We start from the raw sequence: 23,096 nt of genomic DNA on the forward strand, positions 1-23,096 counted from the left end.
TAGCAGGTATACTTTTACATCTCCTTTTCGGAAATCTTACAATACAATGCTTTTAAATCGCTCTGAAAGTTAAAGGTGTTTGACAAAAATAGATGTCTTTCAATGGGTGCCATAAAGTTAAGAAATGAAATATAAAATATACCTACTTTACCCTTTAAGCTTAACAACAAGTAAAGCTTTTGTTTACAACCAAGTAAAGTACCTGAAGAACGTCAAAGACGACAATTAGTAATTCATACCTACTTGTGTTGGCGTTAGCTTTTAGTCATTTATCATTAGATTGTGAATCGTGAGTTGATGCTGGTGATTATTGAAAGGTAGTTGACACGTGTCATATTTATCAAAAACTATATATGAACATAAAAAATAAAAATGTATACCATTTTTATTCATTCAGTTGCGGTGCGAAACCAAAACTGTCTTAATTTTTACTCAGATCAGAGAGTGCAGCCAGCACTCTTATCGACGATTTCACCTCTTTTTAGAGGTTCATCAGAGACTGCATAGGCTGCTTTTCTCTGGCCCAGGTAAAAATCTTCGACATATCCATCTCCCACCGCAACTGACGAGATGGTAGTAGGTGCCTAGCGGTATCTGCTAAATATATATGAACAGTTATTGATATTATTGGCGGTGAAGTGAAAAACAAGATTATTGGTGAAGTTAAAAACTCTAAATATTTTTCTTTGATCGTGGACTCTACGCCCGATATCACACACCTACCAACTTTCAGTGATTATTAGATATTGCTCTTCTAATAAAGTTCATGAACGTTTTTTGACATTTTTACCTATATTTAGTCATACTGGTGCTTCTTTGAGTAGTGTAGTTTTAGAATTTTTAAACGTCATGATATTAACATTATGAATTGTCGCGGTCAATCTTACGACAACACGAGTAACATGTCTGGGAAATACAAGGGACTTCAAGCGGAAATTAAAAACAGGAACAACCTTGCATTTTATGTGCCGTGCTTTGCACATTCTTTAAATCTAGTGGGTCAATGCGGCGTAGAGACATCTACAGAAGTATCTCATTTCTTCATGTTGTTACAAAAATTGTACGCTTTTTTTGCTAGTTCAACTCATCGGTGGGATGTTCTTACAAGAAAGATGCAAGAAAATCGTACAAAATTTACACTCAAGTCACTTTCGTCCACCAGATGGTCATGTCGAGAGGATGCTACAAAAGCATTAGAAACTAGTTATGATCAAATATACGATGGTCTTACTGTTATTCGCGACGATCCCGATGAGAAAAAGGAAACAAAATTAGAAAGCGGAACTTTAGTAAAAATCCTTGAGAAATTTGAAACTGCTTTTTAACCGTATTTTGGAACGAAATTTTAAAACAACTTGAAACAGTTAGTACCATTCTTCAAAAACCTGGTCTGGATCTAAACACTGGCACACTTCTACTACAAGGACTACACAGTAGTATACAAAAACACCGTGAAAATTTTGAATACTTTGAAGAAAAAGCAAAAAAATTGAAGTTATACGTTAAATTTGAATATTCAAAAAATCGAGCAGATTCAAAAAAAATTTCCAGACGGGCCCTCTTCACATTTAGAAGGTTCAAACAAATTTAAAGTCGAAACATTTTATTTATCGGTCAATACATTAGTGACAGAGTTAGACAAGCGACGTGAAGCATACGGTTATGTATCTAATCTTTTTGCATTTTTTGGAAATTTTCGCACTATTGAAGGTGAAACATTAAAACAATTTGCGCGAAATCTTATCGAAACGTACCCGCTTGATATAGATCAGGCATTTATCGAAGAGATTATATTTTTTCAAAATTTTATTTTATCTCTTCCTAATTCCGAGAATTCTGTAGTAACACCTAAAGACATGTTGGATATTATTATCGAAAAAGACCTTGTTTCAGTGTTTTCAAATACCCATATTGTTTTAAGAATATATTTAACTATACCTATCACGAACTGCGAATCCGAAAGATCATTTTCAAAATTAAGCTTAATTAAAAAAAATTAAGGTCATCAATGGGCGAGAACAGATTAGTTTCGTTATCGATCTGCTTTATTGAGAATGACGTATTGGGGGAAATTGATTTTAAAAGTGTCATAAAAGCATTTGTTGAAAATAAACAAAGAAAAAAAGCGTTACCTTGTTTTATTTAGCCTTGTATCTTCTGCATAATTTTAAATGTACTGAAGTTTATATTGTTTTAATTTTTAAATTGCCTTGTCAAAAAAGAGTTGGGTAGGGCCCTCTACAAGAATTAGCACCGGGCCCACTAATGAATACATCCGCCCCTGTTTCCCATTTAAAAAAGTCAAAGTTATTCCTGTCACCTGAAGAGGAATCGCGTAAAGTTCGAAACATTGATGCTATAATATACTATGATTATTTTAAAAATCGACCTGTCCGAGCGTTTTGCTTATGTGCTAAAAATAAATAAGCTAATAAGGGGGGTAACGCTTATTCCAGCGCACTATAATTATGATCACACCTCCTAATGGATATTCAAATATACTGGATATAAGGACTATTCAAATCTAAGGATGAAAATATTTTTTATCTATAAATTTTGCTTAATAATAAGAAAACACCAAGGCATTTAATTTATTCAATAAAAATTTGTTAACATTAAAATTGTCTGCACGTTTACATAATTGTTTCCACACACATCGCACTTTTTTGTCTTTTGGGAAACTAAAAAACTTGATATTCGTATCGAAACCTTGTGATTGATTGTTGAGATTACAACCAAACACGGCACACCTCATTTTTAATAAAAGTTTAACAAATTATAAGTAAAATTCACCTTAAACACAAAAATAAACACTTTTTACTACACGACAACACTGAATATAATGCTGTTCTACTCAGAGTGACGTAGCTACGTAGGCCCCGCCCACCTGCTCCATGTCATATCTTCAGAGTTATTGTATCATGGGTACCCTTGGCAACAGGTACTCCGGAGATCCCTTTTGACGTCATATTCGTTTTCAGCGACCCCAAAAACCCCCCTAGTAACAAAATTGAACTCATTTCCGCCGATGATTGACGAGTTCTGAATTTTTTTTATTGTCTGTTTGAGATGCACTTTAAGCATGCATTTTTTGTATGCTGTTTTTCAATATTATATCACGGCTCCGGTTCACAAAGTTTCCTGGCGCATTTACGAATCGAATGCAAAAAGAATTATTAAGATCCGTCTTGTCCTTTTTTTTTCGGAGGTAAGGCCGATTTTAGTGCTTTATCGCTTCGTCTATTTGTTTCTATCAAAATTTAATGGTTTAGAAAAAATCTACACTTTTTTCCTGTCCTTGATGCATCTTAGCTTATATGGACATATTATATTTTTCTATAACTATTACAATAAAAATATCTTTCATTTTCTAAATTCGAGGCATGTATGTTTGTTTGTCTATCCATACTTAATAAAATATACTCATTTGCACCCTACTGATAATAAGTTCTAAATAACTTTATTTTTACACCTTAAATTATTCAGGGTAGCTTAATCTTGAATGCTTTTAATCCCGACACATTGGTGTTTATTGTTATTATTGAATTTTACCACAAATAACTTTTAAATTTAGTGGCTAGTGTAACTATAAATCAATTCACAAAACTTCAAGTTGCGTTGTCTTTCTCGTTCTGTCATCAGTCAGAAATGCTTTTAAACCTTTACTTCTATTGACTCTCACCGTTTTCAATGTTGGATTTTATATTTAATATTCCAATGTGAGACGTTTAGTCGGTAATTAAAAGGTTTTAACCGATGTTTTTTTGGTGGCTCAGAATGTCAAGCCCCAACATTGTTTAAACTGGCACTGGAGTATGCGGTTAGGCAAATGCAAACTGGACGAGGAAACCTACTTAGACCAGGGTAATAAGCTGAAAATAGACCATGTTCGGGACACTCAAAGATCCAGGTAGCTGACTACTTTTTTAGTTATTGTAGACCTATAGGAAGAAAACCTGTCTACCTGTTTCCTGCCTAAAGTTCGCGTCCATTTTTAATGATTAACAATTTAGTGCAAAAATCGCGATTTTTTCGCTTTTTTGCACCCCATTCAAAAGCTAAACAGTTGACATTTTTTTTATTATCTCCCTTTATTGACAATCAGATATAAAACAAACATCTATAAGTCAATTTGTTGGTCTTACATTAAATTAAATTATTGTAAATGTGGTGACGTGGAGAGGTAAACATCCAGCGATGTTTCCTCAGTTACCTCTTAGGTCGGAGGGCCAGCTTCTTCTGAGTCTTCTATTGTGGACAGGTTGCAGTAGTGGATGAAGTAGTGGATTAGGATGGTCTTCTAGCTTGTTGTGGTGTTTTCTGTTGTTTTCTCGGATGACTTCGGTTACATATGGAATTTTTAGATCTTTGTGTAGAGTTTGGTTTGATACATACCATGGTGCATTAACTATGGCTCGAAGTATCTTGGATTGCGCTCTCTGGATAATCACAGTATTGGATTTGCTAGCACAGCCCCACAGTTCAATGCCATAAGTCCAGATTGGCTTTATCACTGCTTTATATATTAGCAATTTGTTTTCTATTGAAAGGTGGGATTTTCTTCCAATGAGCCAGTAAAGTTCTTTGGTTTTTAGGTCAAGTTGCATTCTTTTCTTTGTTATATGGTGTTTCCAGTTGAGTTTATTGTCAAAATGTAGCCCTAGATATTTGACTTGATTACTTTGTGGTATTTTTATTTGATTGATGGTTACTGGTGGGCAGGTTCCAGTCCCGAGAGTGAATGTTATATGGGATGATTTTGTTTCGTTTACCTTAAACTTCCACTTCTTCAGCCATATTTCAAGTGAGTTTAGATGCTCTTGGAGATTTTGTGTTGCTGCAATAGGATCGTCATGCTTGGCAAAAATAGCAGTGTCGTCTGCAAATGTCCCGATGGTTGTTTTATCATTTGTAGGCAAGTCATATGTATATAGTATGTACAATAATGGCCGTAGTATGCTCCCTTGTGGTACGCCAGAGTGAATAGGCTTGTATTCCGAGACTTCTTCATTAACTTTTACTTTAAACTGCCGTTCGTGTAGGTAGGCTTTCAGTAGGTTGTAGTAACTTGCTGGGAGAATTCTTTTTATTTTGCATAACAAGCCTGGATGCCAGACTTTGTCAAAAGCCTGACTGATGTCTATAAAGGCTGCTGTGCAGTACTGCTGATTTTCAAGTGACTGGTTGATGGCGTTGACTATGCGATGGCATTGTTGTATCGTTGAATGGTTTTGTCGAAATCCGAACTGATGATCTGGGATCCAATTTTGTGGATTTATTTCTGCATTTATTCTGTTAAGGATAAGTCTTTCAAGCAACTTGGAGATTGTTGGTAATAAGCTGATAGGCCTATATGATGAGACATCTAGAGGGTTTTTGCCAGGCTTTGGTATCATAGTTATTTGTTCAATTTTGAGTGCTTTGGGCCAGTAGTCACATCTAAGTATTGCACTGAATATGTGCAGTCGTTTAACTATGCCCTTTTTGGGTATTTCTTTTAACATTTTTGCGGTTATCAGATCTTCGCCTGGTGCCTTCTTTGGGTTTAGGGTGGCAATTACATCTCTAATTTCTTTTGGAGTAAATAGTTTTATTCGGTCCTGTATCTGTAGTGGTTCTTCTAATATTTGGTTCGCTTCTGGTACTTGGTCGTCATTTAGTGGAGTAAAAACTTCTGCTAAATACTCGGCAAATAGGTCAGCCTTTTCTTTATCACTTTTTGCCCATGGTCCTGGTGGTGTTGAATTTTTACGTATTGGAGGTAATGCTGTTATTGGCTTTCTCTTACTTTTTATGGGCTTCCATATAGAGTTGTCTTGTCTTGATAGATTGGTGATGTAATTCGTAAATGACTCATTTTTGACTTGCAGCTTTGATTTTAATTTGTTGCTGATGCGATTGTATCTTGTTCTGCTGTCTGGTGTGTGTGTTCGTTGCCATGCAGATCTGGCCTTTCTTTTTTCATCTACCAGTTTTTTTATTTCTAAAGGTATATTACTTATGTTTCTGTTGGGACTACTTTGTGGGGTAGCTGATTTAGCTGCATACTGTAGTATGTTTATAAATTTGTTATAGTCCTCTTCTATTTCTTCCGGTTTTTTCAGCCTCGTTGTTATTTCGATAGTATCGTGAATTATTTGTCGGTAAGTGTCCCAGTTTGTTTTATTGTTGTGCAGGTGGAGTTTTGTTTTTTTAGTGATAACTGTTGTACTTACCGTTGCTATTATTGGGCTATGGTCAGTAGTTAGGTCATAGCTTGGTGTTATATCTGTATAAGTTATACCAATACCGTTTGTTATGAAGAAGTCCAATAAATCTGGTTTTTTGTTGGGATCGGTCGGCCAGTATGTTGGTGTTCCCGTTGAGATAAATGAGTAATTCTTATTTTGTATAACATGTGCCAGTTCTCTGCCTTTTGTTGTTATAAGTCGTGACCCCCACAAGGTATGCTTGCTGTTGTAATCTTCCCCAGCAATGAATTTTGGTCCTAAAGTTTGGAAAAATTCTTCATAGTGTTCTCGTTTTAGATTATGGCGAGGAGGGCAGTACACAGCTGTTACGTTGACATTATATGGAAGTGCTTCAACGCTTACTGTCGTTGCTTGGATGTGTTCTTCTTTGTACTTCAGTAGTTCATGATGTTTAATATTTTCTTTGATGAGTATTGCTGTACCTCCGTGGGCTGTGCCGTCAGGATGCTTAGTATGATATAGTTTATATTTAGGTATGTTAAAATAAGTTCTGTTCGTAAAGTGCGTTTCACTAATTAAAAATATGTCAATTTTGTTTATGTCTAGAAATATTTTCACTTCTTCTGTATGGCTTGGAAGGCCGTTGGCATTCCATTGGGCTATTCGAAGAAACTTAGCCATTATTTCATTTTGTTCATAAGCATGGTAAGCATGTTGAGGACCGTGCTATTTTGTTGGATTAGTTGGTTGAATAGATTCTTGAATTCTTCCAAAAACTTGTTTAACACAGTGGTTGTATCTTCTGTTTGGTTGTGTTTAGTTACTTCAGCGTAGCTCAAGCCCTGGGGCAGTGGATTGGATAGTTGTTGTGTGTTTCTTGTGTATATATCATTTGTGTAGATTGCTGATGGGTTTTGATGCTCTCCATTGTTTTTGTTGCTTCCTTTGGTAAGTTTCTTATAGTGATCATATCCCTTATAATTGGCTGGGTGGCCTCCATTGCATAACGCACATATGGCTGGCGTCTCCTTTGACTTTTTGCACGTGGTGGTATTGTGTGAGCCTCCGCATTTTACACAGACGAATGGTTTATTACAATATGATTTGGAGTGTCCATATTGTTGGCATCTCATGCACTGTATTATACTGTTTTTTTGAGTTCGTGGAGGTTCTATGTGTACTACTCTGTTCTGTAGGCCTGTTATATTATAGATATCTTTATTGTTTTGCGCGGGTTCTAAATCTACAAAGAAGAGATTAAGTGGGTCTTTGGTTTTTTGTTGTTTTACATTAACTATGTTTCTCACTTTGTGCCCTAACTGAGATAGCTCACTTTTTATGTCATCAGTATTGGTCGAGTGATGTAAGTATCTGATCACGATTCTGTAGGCTCGTTCTTCTTTTAGTTGGTACGTGTGATGGTATATATTTTTTTCCTTGAACTCCTTAACCAATTTTCGGTATATTTCTGGTGTTTCACAATTTATTTTGACAACGTTGTTTATTAAACTTTTTGTCTGGTATTCTTCTTTTTTCGCTATTTCCTCTAATTGCTTTGTCATCTCGTTGAAATCCTGTACCCCGTGTACAAATATTGGTGGAGGTTTTGGTATTTTGTTGGTTTCTGCGTTTCCAGTATTTTCTTCTGTTTCTTTCGACAGCGGTTGGAATCGGTTACCTGTTTCAATTTCGCTTGGATTTGGTTTGTTGTTATGTATTTTCTTCCTTTTATTGCTTCCCATGACTTGCCAAGCGTTTTTACTGTTTGTCTGATTTTCTTCTTCATCTTCGCTGGTTGATGTCATATAGTGAGTTTCTCTGTCTTCGATATTTGCACTATTTTTACTTGATGTCGGCATTTGCTGCTGAACTGGTTGAGAGAGATAGTTTGTATTTGCTGTCTGTATAGGAGTTGTATGATACTGTTGTTGCATAGTTGGCATATTCATGTTCATTGCATTTTCTGGTTGGTTCATCATTGTTGGCTGCCACTGTAGTTGGTTATTGGTTGTTTGTGTTATTTGTAGATTTATTGAATCACTCTGTATGTTTTGTTGTTGATAAACTGGTTGTCCATTTCTGAACCCAATAAGATTCCCCGAAGGGAACATATTGTTTTGTTTTTCTCACTTATTGCTAATGGTTTTTTTTTATTGTTGTTGATAAGATAATTAGAATTCTTAATCACCGGTTTTTTCGGAGCGCTTTAACGATGTTTACACTTCGATGGCCCAGCGACGACTCACAGTTGACATAAAACTACAAAATTTAATTTTTTAGAACATTGAAAAACCTTCAAAATGCCGATTTTTGAAAGTTAAAAAGTTAATTTGTTGCTACGCAAACTGCAAAATAAGTGAAAATCGTTATTTGTTAATAACTTTTATTAAAACTACTTTAGAACTTTAGGATTTCACCCAAAGTTGTGTATTGGGGTACTTAACAAACCCTTAAAATTTGAGACCGATCCATTAATTAGTTTAAAAGTTATTCTATTTGTTTATCCAAGAGACCTTTATTTTGCAATAACATAAGACAGAAAATAATGAAGATAAGGCAATTCTGCGTATGTCAAATGAAAGTAGAAAAGTGATACTATCAAAATGTACTAAAAAAAAGAAAAAAAATTATCTAATATAGTCAAAAATAGTAATGCCAAATTTTTGAAATTTTGTAGTTTATAAACATTTAGAACAACTTTAAAAATATTGTCCGTAGAAAAAATCATTTTACATATTCGAAAAGTTGGTATTCTACACGAATTTTTAAAAATGTTGTTCAGTTGATGACTAGTCGTGGTAAGTGAAGGGGGAGCTGGGAGCCAACAAATGCACGAGTTCAAAAACTAAAAAAGGCAACTTAAAACTATGTACTATCATTTTCTATATCTCGGGATCTACTGAATATATTTTGATCTTTCTTTTTTAATTTGTATGTAATTTTTCTGTACATTACAAATATGTAATTTGTCTATTTGCAATTTGACATTTATTAATTAGTAAACAATCTAATTTGTTTAAACAATTTTTTAATAAATAATTTTTCCCCAAAAATCCATGTTTTTAATCAGACTATCATTATTAATCATAGAAAAAGTTAAGTTATACTTTAATAAATAAATTATCTTCAATAAATAATTATCTAATAAAAATAATTTATTTATTAAAGTGAACTTTAACGTTTTGTATGATCATTAATGATACTATGAATAAAAAAATAGATTTTTGTAAAAAATATTTTTTCAAGAATTGTTTAAACAACTTAGACTGAGTATTAATTAATAAATTTATAAACAAATTGCCTATTTGTAATGTACGTAGAAATTACATACAAATTAAAAAAAGAAAGATGAAAATCCATTGAGTTGATCCGGAGATACAGAAAATTGTATTAGTTTGAAATTGCTTTTTCGGTATTTTAACTCGGTGGATTAGTAGGTTCCCCCTAGTAACAGTTTGAACTACAATTTTGAAAAATCGTAGAGGGTGCTGTGAAGATACAATGTTTATGCAAATATTTTAACAAAAAATACAAATCCCATTATTTAAAATGGCATCAATGAAATTCCTTAATTATTATAAACAAATTAGCTGTGAATTAAAAAACAACAAATGGCTAACTTTGTCCCTAATGAACCCAGGCTAAATTTTTTTATATGAAAATTCGTGTTAAAATACTAGCTTTCCGAATATATAAAAAGATTGTTCCTACGGACAATATTTGTCAAGTTATTCTAAATGTTTATAAACTACAAAATTTCAAAAATTTGGCATTAGAATTTTTGATTATAATGATTAATTTTTTCATCTTTTTTTTATTACATTTTGATACTATCAGTCTTCTACTTTCGTTTGGCATACTCAGAATTGCCCAATGTTTATTATTTTCTGTCTTATGTTATGGCAAAATAAATGTCTCTGGGATAAACAAATAGAATAACTTTTAAACTAATTAATGGATCCGTCTCAAATTTTGAGGGTTTGTTAAGTACCAAAATAACCAACTTTGGGTGAAACCCTAAAATTCTAAGTTAAATTTAGTAAAAGTTATTAACAAATATCGATTTTCATTTATTTTGCAATTTGTGAAGCAACAAATTAACTTTTTAACTTTCAAAAATCTGTATTTTGAAGGTTTTTCAATGTTCTAAGAAATTAAATTTTGTATTTTTATGTCAATTGTTTAGCTTTTGAATAGGGTGCAAAAAATCGAAAAAATTGGCATTTTTGCAATAAATTGTTAATAATTAAAAAACGGACGCGAACTCTGGGCAGGAAACAGGTAGGTTTTCTTCCTATAGGTCTACAATAACTAAAAAAGTAGTCAGCTACCTGGATCTTTGAGTGTCCTGAGAAAATCCTTATTACCCTGGACTAACTGACCAACCGAACGGTTCATCTGGCCGCTTATGCCGATGATATTAATATTATGAATAGAACATCAACAGGAGCACACGAAACATACGCAGAGTTAAAAACACAAAGAAAAATGCTAGGTCTGGTAATTAACACAGAAAAAACAAAAATAATGACTCAGACGAGGAAAGCCAAGAAAGCGCTGGGAAGACACAGTAAACAGCGACGCACAAGCCCTTTTAGGAGTCCGTGTATGGAGAAGAGCAGCCACAGACAAGCAAGGGTGGAGTCAAAAAATAAAGGACGCCAAGGCTCAATTTGGGCTACAGTGCCGTAGAAAAGAGGAAGAAGAAGCATGTCAAGCCTATAAGTATAACCAAATAAACTCTGGGCCAAAATTAACGGGCCACCTTAAAAATAGGTAATTTTTGATGTCTTATTTCTCCTAAACCTGTTATCCGATTTAAGTAATTTTTTAATATGTTATAGCCTTATTCCTTGACAATATCGTTATAGTAATATTGTTGCTAAACAGGTAGATTTTCATTGTATACCGGGTGTACGAATCAAACTGTGTTTTTTTCTTAAAGTTTGCATCACCCTGTGGAATATTCTAGTATTTGTAGAATACTGAAATTAAAACCTAACTATAGCCTCATACTTTCTCAACATTTTGTTTCTTGATTGATTCGCTTGTGTTAAATAATAAAAAAGTTAGGTGCTTTAACAACTAAACATGTTTTTTATCAATACAGGGTGTTTTTAAAATATTTTGGAAAATTTTAAGGGGTAATTCTACATGAAAAAATAATGACAGTTTGCTTTATAAACTTATGTCCGCAAATGCTTCGTTTCCGAGATAGGGGGTGTTGAAATTTTTTTGACAAACTGACGATTTTTTTATTACTTTAAAACCGGTTGAGGTATGCAAATGCAATTTAGTGTGTTTTATGACGTAGTTATTGCATATTTTTTGACACACAATTAAGAATTTAATTTTCACCATTGGCGCCCATACGGGTAATATGATAGCTCATATGATGGCTCATATTACCCGTATGGGCGCTAATGGTGAATATTAAATGCTTAATTGTATGCCAAAAAATATGCAATAACTACGTCATAAAACCCACTAAATTGCATTTGCATACCTCAACCGGTTTTAAAGTAATAAATAAATCGTCAGTTTGTCAAAAAAATTTCAACACCCCCTATCTCGGAAACAAAGCATTTGCGGACATAAGTTTATAAAGCAAAGTGTCATTTTTTTTTCATGCAGAATTACCCTTTAAAATTTTCCAAATTTTTTTAAAAATACCATGTATTGATAAAAAACATGTCTAGTTGTTAAAGCACCTAACTTTTTTATTATTTAACATAAGCGAATCAATCAAGAAACAAAATGTTGAGAATGCATGAGGCTATAGTTAGGTTTTAACTTCAGTATTCTACAGATACTAGAATATTCCACATGGTGATGCAAACTTTAAGAAAAAAACACAGTTTGATTCGTACACCCTGTATACAATGAAAATCTACCTGCTTAGGAACATTATTATTATAACGATATTGTCAAGGAATAATGCTATAACATATTAAGAAATCACTTAAATCGGACAACAGGTTTAGGAGAAATAAGACATCAAAAATTACCTATTTTTAAGGTGGCCCGTTAATTTTGGCCCAGAGTGTACTATTGACTGTAATACATACAACTCTTGACATTTCCCATTACATTTGAGGAAGCAAACAATATAGCGCCATCTAGTGGTGTGCGGTGATAACCACAGCAATCTAACCTTACATTTATAAAATTGCTTTATTATTGTTTTTGTAGTGTTTGAACTATTTTTATTTTAATTAGCTCGTTATTCAAAAATTTATAAAATTAAATTTGAATGTTTACGTCAAATTTTACATTTTCAAGACGTAGTTTCACTTCAAGCCGACAGTGGCGCTAGTGGCAACGTGCTTCCAGATTTCTGTGCGAGTTGGATGTATTACAGTCAATAGTATTTGGTATAACCTAACATTGTTTTTTTTATCTTGGTCAACATTTAAATTTTAACTTTGTCTTCACTAAGTATGGTTATACTTATTTTAGGTAAGAACACCGATGGTGCTCTTTTTAGAGAGGAAAACGTTCTGTTGTGTTTGTAACCCTTTTTAGTTTTTTTTTAAATAAATATAACTTTTATAAAGAAAATTTTTGATCAAATATTTTTATGTAAAATCATTATTTTAATATAAATAATCTGGAAAATAAGGAAACGTTACATATTAGGTATGTTCTTTTGTTTTCTGGTGCAGCACTAGTTCTAAAGAAAGTTTAGAATTGCTACACTATGTTGTTTCTTTACAAGGTGTTGTGGTACACCACTCTGTTTCATTGAAAAGTGTAGCAAAAAAATGCAGTAGATACCAGTGTAGATAAATTTACACCTTCTTCTAAGAGGGTGACTACCTATACTCGTGTTACCGAGATTGATAACTGTTTAGATGCCAGATGTGTTTGTTTACAAAAAATAGATGATTCTTTTTAGTTTAATTTAAAATTAAAAACTTTAAAAATATTTTAATAATTTTAGAAACTAAAGTAGTTACATACAAATTTTAATTTAATTTTTTATTTTGTTTCTTTTAAATTGAGTTGATAATTTTATTTTATTTAGCTAATTATAATACATTTTTTTTATACAGCACATACACTAAAATGCATTTAGTATTAAAAACCAGTGTTAATATAATTATAGTAGACATACTATAACTACAGTTTATCTCAAACCCTTCTTTCAGCGCGTCATAGTTTGTCGAATTCGCTCTAACGCATTAAGCTCAAAGTGACAGAAAAAAACGTATTCGTTGAAGGTTATTTCCATATTAAATGTATTATTGATTGACAGTAGGGATGTTCACAAAAAATTAAAGTCATTTCAAACGTGTAAAACGATTAAGAAACACCCTAGGAATTATTGTCTAAAATTTCAAAAGAATCAAAAAAGCCTGTCTATAAAAAATCTTGATTAGAAATCTAGCATTATTTTAAATTTCAAGAACGCTTCTCTATTGGTCTGACGTCACTAGTCGTATACCCCAGCGCGCGCCATTCCTCCCAGTGTTATTGTTTACCTGTTTGACGTTAGTTCAGGTCATTGTATTTTGTTCTCTAGTTATTTTATCAGGATTAAAGTGGAGTTTAATAAAGAAATTGTTTAATTTTAAGTGTATAGACTGTTTGTAAGGACATATTTTGGGTGGTACAAATAAAATGGAAGAAGGTTTTCAAAAAGCCGATTCACATAATCTACCGGCTGTAGACATAACAATGGTGTCTGATTTCTTGGCCTCCTGTAAGGAAATAAATCAACCACAGAGTAGTGGAACCAAAACCAACCAGTGAGTATTACTTTTAAATAATAATTATCCATTCAAAATCCATCATTATACCTTTAATTGGATTTTATTGCCATTGAAATATAGTTGTATTCAAGTCATTTTTATACCTTAAAGACATTTTGTATTAAAACAAATTTAAGGCAATTCAAATATAACATTTAATTCTGATATAAACATTGTGTTTGAAGTTTGGTGGGGGGTCATGTTTGGTATCATTCGATAGATTTTTGAAAAATATTGAACACGTAGTTTTTAGTTTTTTGATCTGACGTTCATTTCGCGAAATATTCGCTTTTTTGTGAAACTTTTTGACTCGCCCATTTCCTTCGTCAAATTTTTGAAATATACACTCTTCTGCATTTACTTAACTTACCTTATCTTAATCTGACAATTTCGAGCATTTTTAAGGATAGATTTTTTTCGGGCTCCCTTAACGAACTAGAGCTGTGTTAAGAGCCAATATATGGTAGAGGTACATCTACAGGGTACGGGGTTTCTCCCCATATGATAATCTGGCGCGCTCGGGTAACTGCAAAAATCCCCGCTTGGGCTCCCCTACCAGTAATTTCAAATATTTCATTCAAAATAAACTTTTTGTTTTTTTAACGGACTTTCGACCCTCGGTAATAATGTAGTCTTTCATTCTGCGTTTAAATTTTTCAAAAATATTTTTTAGTTTTCTGAGGATTCGAAAAAAATTAATTAAATAGTATTTGACCAAGATTTTGCGCCTACCCCCTTAATAAATTTATCCGCTTAGGTATACATAGAATACGTTGTAATAAAATATTACCGCTTAATATATTTTTCAGTGAATCCAAGAACTTTTATGTACAATTCACTGCAAAGTTAATTGATGTCTAGTTTATAGGGTCTGTCAAGTAATAAATATTTTATTACTATGTTATGTTATGGGCACCAGTCTTTTTAGGGTCCCGACAAATTCAGAGATCATAAACTATTAGCTACTTTTTCATTTTTGTAAAAAGTTTTATTGCTATGCTAACCCATTTCTTTGAAATGATAACAGATAAATGGTAACAGATATTTAGAGAAGTTCAAAATACGACTGTATTAAGAATTTTTATAATTTAGTTTATAACCAAGCTAACTTAAATCTAAACATATCATAGAATTGGGTGAAAATGAGTAATTTAAAAACTTTTTATTTAGAAAAAGATCCATAACTCACAATAAAGTGATCTTCACAACAGAAAAACTTGGTTTTTATTGACACTTGCTTGATGTCCCTTCTAGCTGCAACAAACCATTTCTTTTTCTGTTTTAAATTGGTTGGAACGGTAATAAAAATCTTGTCAGAATTGTTTTTCGATGTATTTACACACCCAGGAACAAAACAGCACTTATTTGGCTTCATTGTTTACTAATTAAATACGTAAAGAACTGCACACATTCAAATACACTTCGTAAATAAGTATACAGAACTAGCCCTCGAACACAGCCGATACGACTACTGACGTCACAGGCCGTAGTCTCGCTGCAGGGAGCCGTTCTTCTAGCCTCCAAGAAAATCAACATTATGAACTCATTTATCTTAAAAACTATACATTTTTAAACAGATTTATGATTGCTACGTTTTCATATACCTTATAATCTATTGAATTTAACTAGCGTTGGCAAAAACCAGGGTTTTTTCGAAAAAACCAAAAAAAAACAGGTTTTTTGATTTAAACCAGGTTTATTTGGTTTAAACCAGGTTTTTCTGATACAAAGTATTATAAGTCTAAAATCATTAAAAATGAATAAATTATTTTATAAAATTAATTAATAAACAATGAAAAAAATGAATAAGACAACTTTTACTTTTATTTACACATACAAAAAATTAATATAACAAAAAAAACATCATCAAACGTTATAATATTCAAAATAACTAAGTTCGAAGGTAAAAAAATAGAAATTATTTATCTTAATTTTCTTCCTTTGCGGCAGCTGTAGTAAAAACTTCAAATAAAAACACCAGTTTGGAGGCTCAGTAAAAAAAATAAAAATAAAAAACCAGATTTAAACCAACTGTTTTTTTTAAGAAAAAAACCAGTTGGTTTAAACCAAGGTTTAATTAAGCATGTTGGTTTAAACCTGCCAAAACTGAATTTAACTATATTTAAAAATTAGTGAACATCCCTATTACAATACTCTAAATAGATAACCAATCCATGATGCGAATGAAGATAATTTGAAACAAAAGTAATCTATCGTGACAGTACTTTCACAATGTTAACGGATAAAATGACAATTGAATTTCTAGCTTAGAAATTTGTCAACGACGTAAATATAAATATTTTATGTCATTGGTATATTCGGACATTGTATAGTGAAATTGTATTCTGTATTTATTTAATTTTTTCTTAATATTTTAAATATTAATAATTTGGAAAATATTTATAATATTTGATATTTATATAAATATCCTTACAACTGTCAGAATTAACTAAAATGCCATGCAGTGATTCGCGACATTCTTAAAATCTTATATGACGTCAAAATTAATGACTCACTGAAAAAAGTGTTTGGGATAAACTGTACAAGCTTTTACTGTGTACTATCATGCCTTTAATTAGGGAGCAGTCGCGCCGTTAGAAAAAATCTAGCATTTTATCCTTTTCCGTGATAACTTGATGAAAAATTTTGCAACATAACTTTCCACTCGTAAGTGCCTCGAGGAAGATTGCAGTAATTCGTTGGATTTTTTTTTGTTTTTTTTTATTTTTTTTTGTGGAATTTATGGCTTTGGTGAGAATCAATTAGCTTTAAAATTGTTAGAAATAGATATGTTTAACATAACAAGTAAATAAAAATATTATAAAATAGAAATTTGTTTTAAATTCGTATTGTGAGATTTTTGAAGTGAAAACTTCTTTAGGGACGTTGTGCGATTTTTGGATAGGGGGAAAAAGCATTGAATTCGCGACCGTCATTGCGACCGTCATCGCTTATGCTATATGTATATTATTTTTGTATGTATATATAAATTGTATAGAAGTATTTAAATTTAAAATAAATGTAAAACCTATTTTAGGATGGGGAAAAAGGATTTATTTCGCGACCGTCATCGCGACCGTCATCTCTTTGGCGAAATAAATTTTGTACGTATCTATATTATGTGTATGTATACATAAATTGTATAGAAGTATTAAAATTTAAAATAAATGTAAAACCTATTTTTGGATGGGGAAAAAGGATTTATTTCGCGACCGTCATCTCTTCGGCGAAATAAATTTTATACGTATATTTATTGAAGTGAAAACTTCTATACGGACGTTGTGCACATTTTGGATGGGAAAATGTATTAAATTGGCGACCGTCATCGCGACCGTCATCGCTTCGAAGAAATAAATTTTTGAAGTGAAAATTTCTTTAGGGACGTTGTGAACTTTTTAGATGGGAAAAAAGTCTTGAATTAGCGACCGTCATCGCTTCGAAGAAATACATTTTTGAAGTGAAAGCTTCTTGAGGGACGTTGTGGATTTTTTGGAAAAGTATTAAATTAGCGGCCGTCATCGCTTCGGCGAAATAAATTTTTGAAGAAAAAACTTCTTTAGGGACGTTGTGCACTTTTTGGATGGAAAAAAGTATTAAATTAGCGACCGTCATCGCTTAGATGAAATTGATTTTTGAAGTGAAAACTTCTTGAGGGACGTTGTGCACTTTTTGGATGGGTAAAAATTATTAAATTAGCGACCGTTATCGCTTCGACGAAATAAATTATTGAAGTGAAAATTTCTTTAGGGAGGTTGTGCACTTTTTGGATAGGGGAAAAGTATTGAATTAGAGACGTCTTCGCGACCGTCATCGCTTCGACGAAATAAATTTTTAAAGTGAAAACTTCTTTAGGGACGTTTTGCACTTTTTGGATGGGAAAAAGTATTAAATTAGCGACCGTCATGCATCATCGCGACCGTCATCGCTCCGACGAAATAAATATTTGAAGTAAAAACTTCTTGAGGGATGTTGTGCACTTTTTGGATAGGGAATAAGTATTAAATTAGCGACCGTCATCGCTTCGACGAACTCAATTTTTGAAGTGAATACTTTTTGAGGGACGTTGTGAACTTTTTGGATGTGGAAAAAGTATTAAATTAGCGACCGTCATCGCTTCGACGAAATAAATTTTTAATTGAAAATTTCTTTAGGGACGTTGTGCACTTTTTGGATGGGAAAAAGTATTAAATTAGCGACCGTCATCGCTTCGACGAAATTAATTTTTGAAGTGAAAATTTCTTTGGGGACGTTGTGCACTTTTTGGATGGGGAAAAATTATTGAATTAGAGACCGTCTTCGCGACCGTCATCGCTTCGACGAAATAAATTTTTAAAGTAAAAACTTCGTGAGGAACGTTGTGCACTTTTTGGATGGGGAAAAAGTATTAAATTAGCGACCGTCATCGCTTCGACGAAATAAATTTCTTGAAGGACGTTATGAACTTTTTGGATCAGGAAAAAGTATTAAATTAGAGACCGTCATCGCTTCGACAAAATAAATTTTTGAATTGATAATTTCTTTAGGGACGTTGTGCACTTTTTGGATGCGGAAAAATATTAAAATAGCGACCGTCATCACTTCGACGAAATACATTTTTGTATTGAAAATTTCTTCAGGGACGTCGTGCACTTTTTAAATGGGAAAAAGTATTAAATTAGCGACCGTCGTCGCGACCATCGTCGCTTCGACGAAATAAATATTTGAAGTGAAAACTTCTTGAGGGACGTTGTGTACTTTTTGGATGGGGAAAAAGTATTAAATTAGGGAACGTCATCGCTTCGACGAAATAAATTTTTGAATTGAAAATTTCTTTAGGGACGTTGTGCACTTCTTGGATGGGAAAAAAGTATTGAATTTGCGACCGTCATCACTTCACTGAAATAAATTTTGTACGCATATAAATAGCATAGGGCATACGCATCGCGTATATGATATACATATATGTATAGCACTTCTTTTTGGATATGGAAAAAGGATTGAGCTCGTAATTTATTTACTGTAAAAAGTTTTCACTTCTGTCGGCACTCCCACGAGTGCCTCCAATTTTTTTTTCTCTACGCGCGACTACTTACGTGACAGAAGTGCGCGCGATTGCTCCCGGAATAAAATAATCCTTAAGACTAGTGTAAGGTGTCAGATTTCTTTATTTGACGATTATTTTTCTCATCTACCATAGTCTTTTCAAATGTACTATAATTCTATACTCCTGGTTTGGTATCCAGGGTCGGGGACACTGTCTTTACCTACTATAATAAAGGTAAATATATTAATACAGAACCCACGTACCTTGATTTTATCAACAGATTTCGGCAATCTCCCTGGAATGGGTAGACCAGCTTGGTATAGTTTCAAAAAATATTTCTGAATTCTACTGGCGACTTGAGCTAAAGATCTAGTCCCTAGAAGATAATATAAGTACTTATAGTCAGGTGCCGATGCTTAACAAAAATATTGAGTTACAATTATTTTGAAATAAACAATCATTACTAAAAATATTATAGCCAGTGAATAAACAATTAATAGATAACTGAACTAGTCCAGAAATTGAAATCAAGAAAGAAGTTAGGCAGGGATTAGGGATGTATTATGTCTCCATTATTATTTAATGTATATAGTGAAGCCATTTTTGAAGAAGTCTGAAAGTGAAGGGATAATAATTAGAAGATGTATTAACAACATAAGATATGCAGATGACACCGTGATTATGGCAAGCTCAGCTCAACAACTCCAATTACTACCTACTAAACAAAACAAACAGTTTCTGTGAAAAATATGGACTAAAAATTAATATAAAAGGACCAAATACATGATAATAACTAAGAAAACAAATTACAAACAAACGTACATTTGGAAAATGCACCGATAGAAAGGGTTGATAAATGCAAATACCTAGGAACCTGGATTTCAGACAAAAATGATCAAACAACAGAAATAAAAGCCAGGATAGAAATAGCAAGAAATGCGTTTGTAAAAATGAAAACAATTCTCCGCAACAAAGACCTTAGATTAGAATTGGAAGTAAGAGTTCTCAGATGCTACATCTTTTCGATACTGCAGTATGGACTTAAAACCTGGACACAGAAGCAAGAACACATTAGTCAATTGAAGTGTGGTGTTACACCAAAACCAAAGTGATGTCAATCCGAAAAAACCAAAACGTACCTCAACCTTGCACAATAAATGGGCACATTTTATAACAAGTTAATAGATTTAAGTACTTGGGATGTTGGATCGATAGCAGCCTAAATCCTGATCTAGAAATAAGATCGAAAATCAAAACAGGACAGAAAATCATTCGAAAAAATAAAAAAGCTGCTTTGTAATTCTCGAATAAAACTCGAAATTCGACTACGTTTATCCAAATGCTACGTCTGGTCGACTCTTCTCTATGCAGTTGAGACATGGACCCTTAAAACATCAACCGTAAATAAGTTGGAGGCCTTTGAGATGTGGATCTACCGGAGAATCCTCAAAATTTCATGGACATCGCATACCTCAAACGAAGAACTGCATAGAATAGGCAAGGCAAGAGAACTTTTCAACACAGTGAAAGTTAGAAAAATATCATACCTAGGCCACATACTGAGAAATAATAAGTACCAATATGCTCAACTTATAGTGAAAGAAAAAATCGAAGGAAGGAGAGGACTAGGGAGGAAAAGACTATCGTGGCTCAGAAACATCCGACAATGGACAGGGCTAAATTTTGAACAGATAATAAGAACAGTTGAAGACAGAGAAGAGTTTGCAATAGGGAACTTGCACATAAAAATATTTTTGCATAAAGTTGTTAATTTATGTTCAAAATAGTGTTGCCAGGTCCGATTTGTTTTTAATCGGTACATAAGCAAAAACAAATCGGGATTTAGGGTTGTAGATCGGGACAAATAAACAACAATAGCCCAGTAAATGACCGTTTTGGAGTGTAATTTTCAGTCAACTCATAGTTGCATGAAAATCTGGTTTTTGGGTTCTACTTACTGTCTACTTCAAAGTTGAACTTGTACCGTTGGTTGCTTTTACTTGGGGGGTGGCAGTTACAGTTACCCCTTTTCGGGGGTAAAAAACGCTCGTTTAAAGTAAGTCCCAAAATGGATCAACTGACTAACTATAAAAAACTTTTGTTCTATATAATTTTTAATCTAAGTCAATACTTTTCGAGTAATTTAAGGACAGAAAGCCTATAAAACCAGTAAAAGCAAAGTTATAGCTCATCAAAAATACGTTCTTATTCGTCAAATTCCAAATCGAATTTTTCAACTTGAAATAACCAAAAAATTAAGCAATTTTCGAGCAAAACCTATTAAAATTTTTTAAAGTGTTTAAAAAAATCTTTAATATTGTTTTATAATATAAAAGCCTCTAGCCTTAAAACTAATAGAGTTACGCTCAAAATAAAGTTGGCCCCTTTTTTGGTAAAAAAAAATCGGGAAAATCTCCCACTATTTAGCACCGTAAATAAAGTTAATCGTTACCGCTTTACCATTTATATTATGTGTATTGTTTATACGATCTGTAAGTTTTACCGGTTGAGGGTGCTCAGTTTTAAACAAAATTGGTTTTATATTAAAAAAATTCATAAAATATTGGAAAATAAAAGTATTAGGAATACTAAAAATCTCAAGGAGTAAAAAGTAGGTAGGTTTTGCTTTTATAAATATGATAGATTCATTTTGTTTTTCTGTAAGACAAAAATTGGTTAAAATATGGCTGTCCATATTTTGCATACACTCGTGATTATTGACTCGTTCAGGCCTTTTCAATCATGTAAAAAATACATAAGTAAAATAAATTGTTTGTAAAGCGGTAACGATCAATTTCATTTGGGGTGCTAAGCAGGGGGAAATTTTCACGATTTTTTTTTACCAAAAAAAAAAGAAGTCAACTTGATTTAGCATAACTCGCTTAGTTTTGATGCTAGAAACTTTTTTAAAACATAATACTTTAGCTTATTATTAAATAAGCTTTATTAAAAAAGTTTCAATTGGTTTTTCCCGAAAAGTGCTTTATTTCTTGGTTATTTCACGTTGAAACATTTGATTTGGAATTTGACGAATAACAACGTATTTTTCATGAGCCACAACTTTGCTTTGGCTGGGTCTATAGTCTTTACGATTTCACAAATTTTTTCGTTTTTTTTATATTATGCTACATTTTTGCTAAGAATATTTTTTTCGATCAAATACTTAATTTTTGAGTTATTTGTGAAAATCACCTGAAAACGTGATTTTTTTTGTCGAAAAATAAACGTTTTCAATCGTAAATAACTCGAAAAGTATTAACAAGTTAAAATTCTATAGAACTAAAATTCCTTAGAATTAGTCAATTTATCCATCTCCGGACTTATTTTAAACGCGGTTTTTCACCCCTACTAGGGGTGACTGCCATCCCCCGAGTAAAAGCAACCAACGGTACAAGCCGTCCAAATTTTCATACAATTCGGAGTTTATCCTGAAAATTACACGGTATTATCGTTCTCGTTCATTTACTGGACTACAAGGTGTTTCTATAATCTGTATTTAATCCTACATAATAATAATAATCAGACGAGATTACAAAAAAAAATCGTAGATTAGGTAAATTATTTCTTTTTTATTAAAATTATATTTTTCATTCAATTTTGCCGCTTTTAGGAGTGCCTTGTTTTTATAACATTTAGGAGTGCCTTGTTATAAAATTCACTGTAAGTCCTCCTGAAATTGGTTTTCGTGGGTGAAAATCGAGACATTTAGTGTCCCGATCAGGTACAAATCGGTACGCGTCGCCAGACCTCTTAAAATCGGGACGTCCCGCGCAAATCGGGACACCTGGTAACGCTAGTTCAAAAATATTATATTCAAAATATTACGTCTTAACAATTAATAGTCTACATACAATAACTGATAATAGTTGCGCGCCCAAATTTACCGTTTCAAACAACTTCAAAAGTGTGCGCTTGGGTCTGACGTCACCAACCATGATGTTTACCACTGTTCTCGTTTGGCTAGTGCCAGACGTGCACTGTAAAGACAATATTTTGAAATTTTAAAGATTTTCATGCATTTATAATATTGTTTTTAGTCAACGGAAATACATTTTTATTTTACAACCTATCTCAAATGCCAAATTATATTATAAAGTTATGTAAGTATGTACTACATTGCAGATACAT

General features: G+C 32.7%; 1 protein-coding gene across 1 annotated transcript in view; it reads right to left on the reverse strand.

Moving 5' to 3' along the window:
• LOC114330086 (ZZ-type zinc finger-containing protein 3) overlaps positions 1-23,096 on the reverse strand; it is a 47,284-nt gene that overhangs the window by 10,981 nt on the left and 13,207 nt on the right. Inside the window, exon 5 of the mRNA XM_050642608.1 lies at positions 19,232-19,344. Coding sequence (XP_050498565.1) covers positions 19,232-19,344 — 113 coding nt within the window. The remainder of the gene's footprint in view (positions 1-19,231; positions 19,345-23,096) is intronic.

The sequence above is a fragment of the Diabrotica virgifera genome, chromosome 2, assembly GCF_917563875.1.
Source record: "Diabrotica virgifera virgifera chromosome 2, PGI_DIABVI_V3a".
NCBI lineage: Eukaryota > Metazoa > Arthropoda > Insecta > Coleoptera > Chrysomelidae > Diabrotica > Diabrotica virgifera.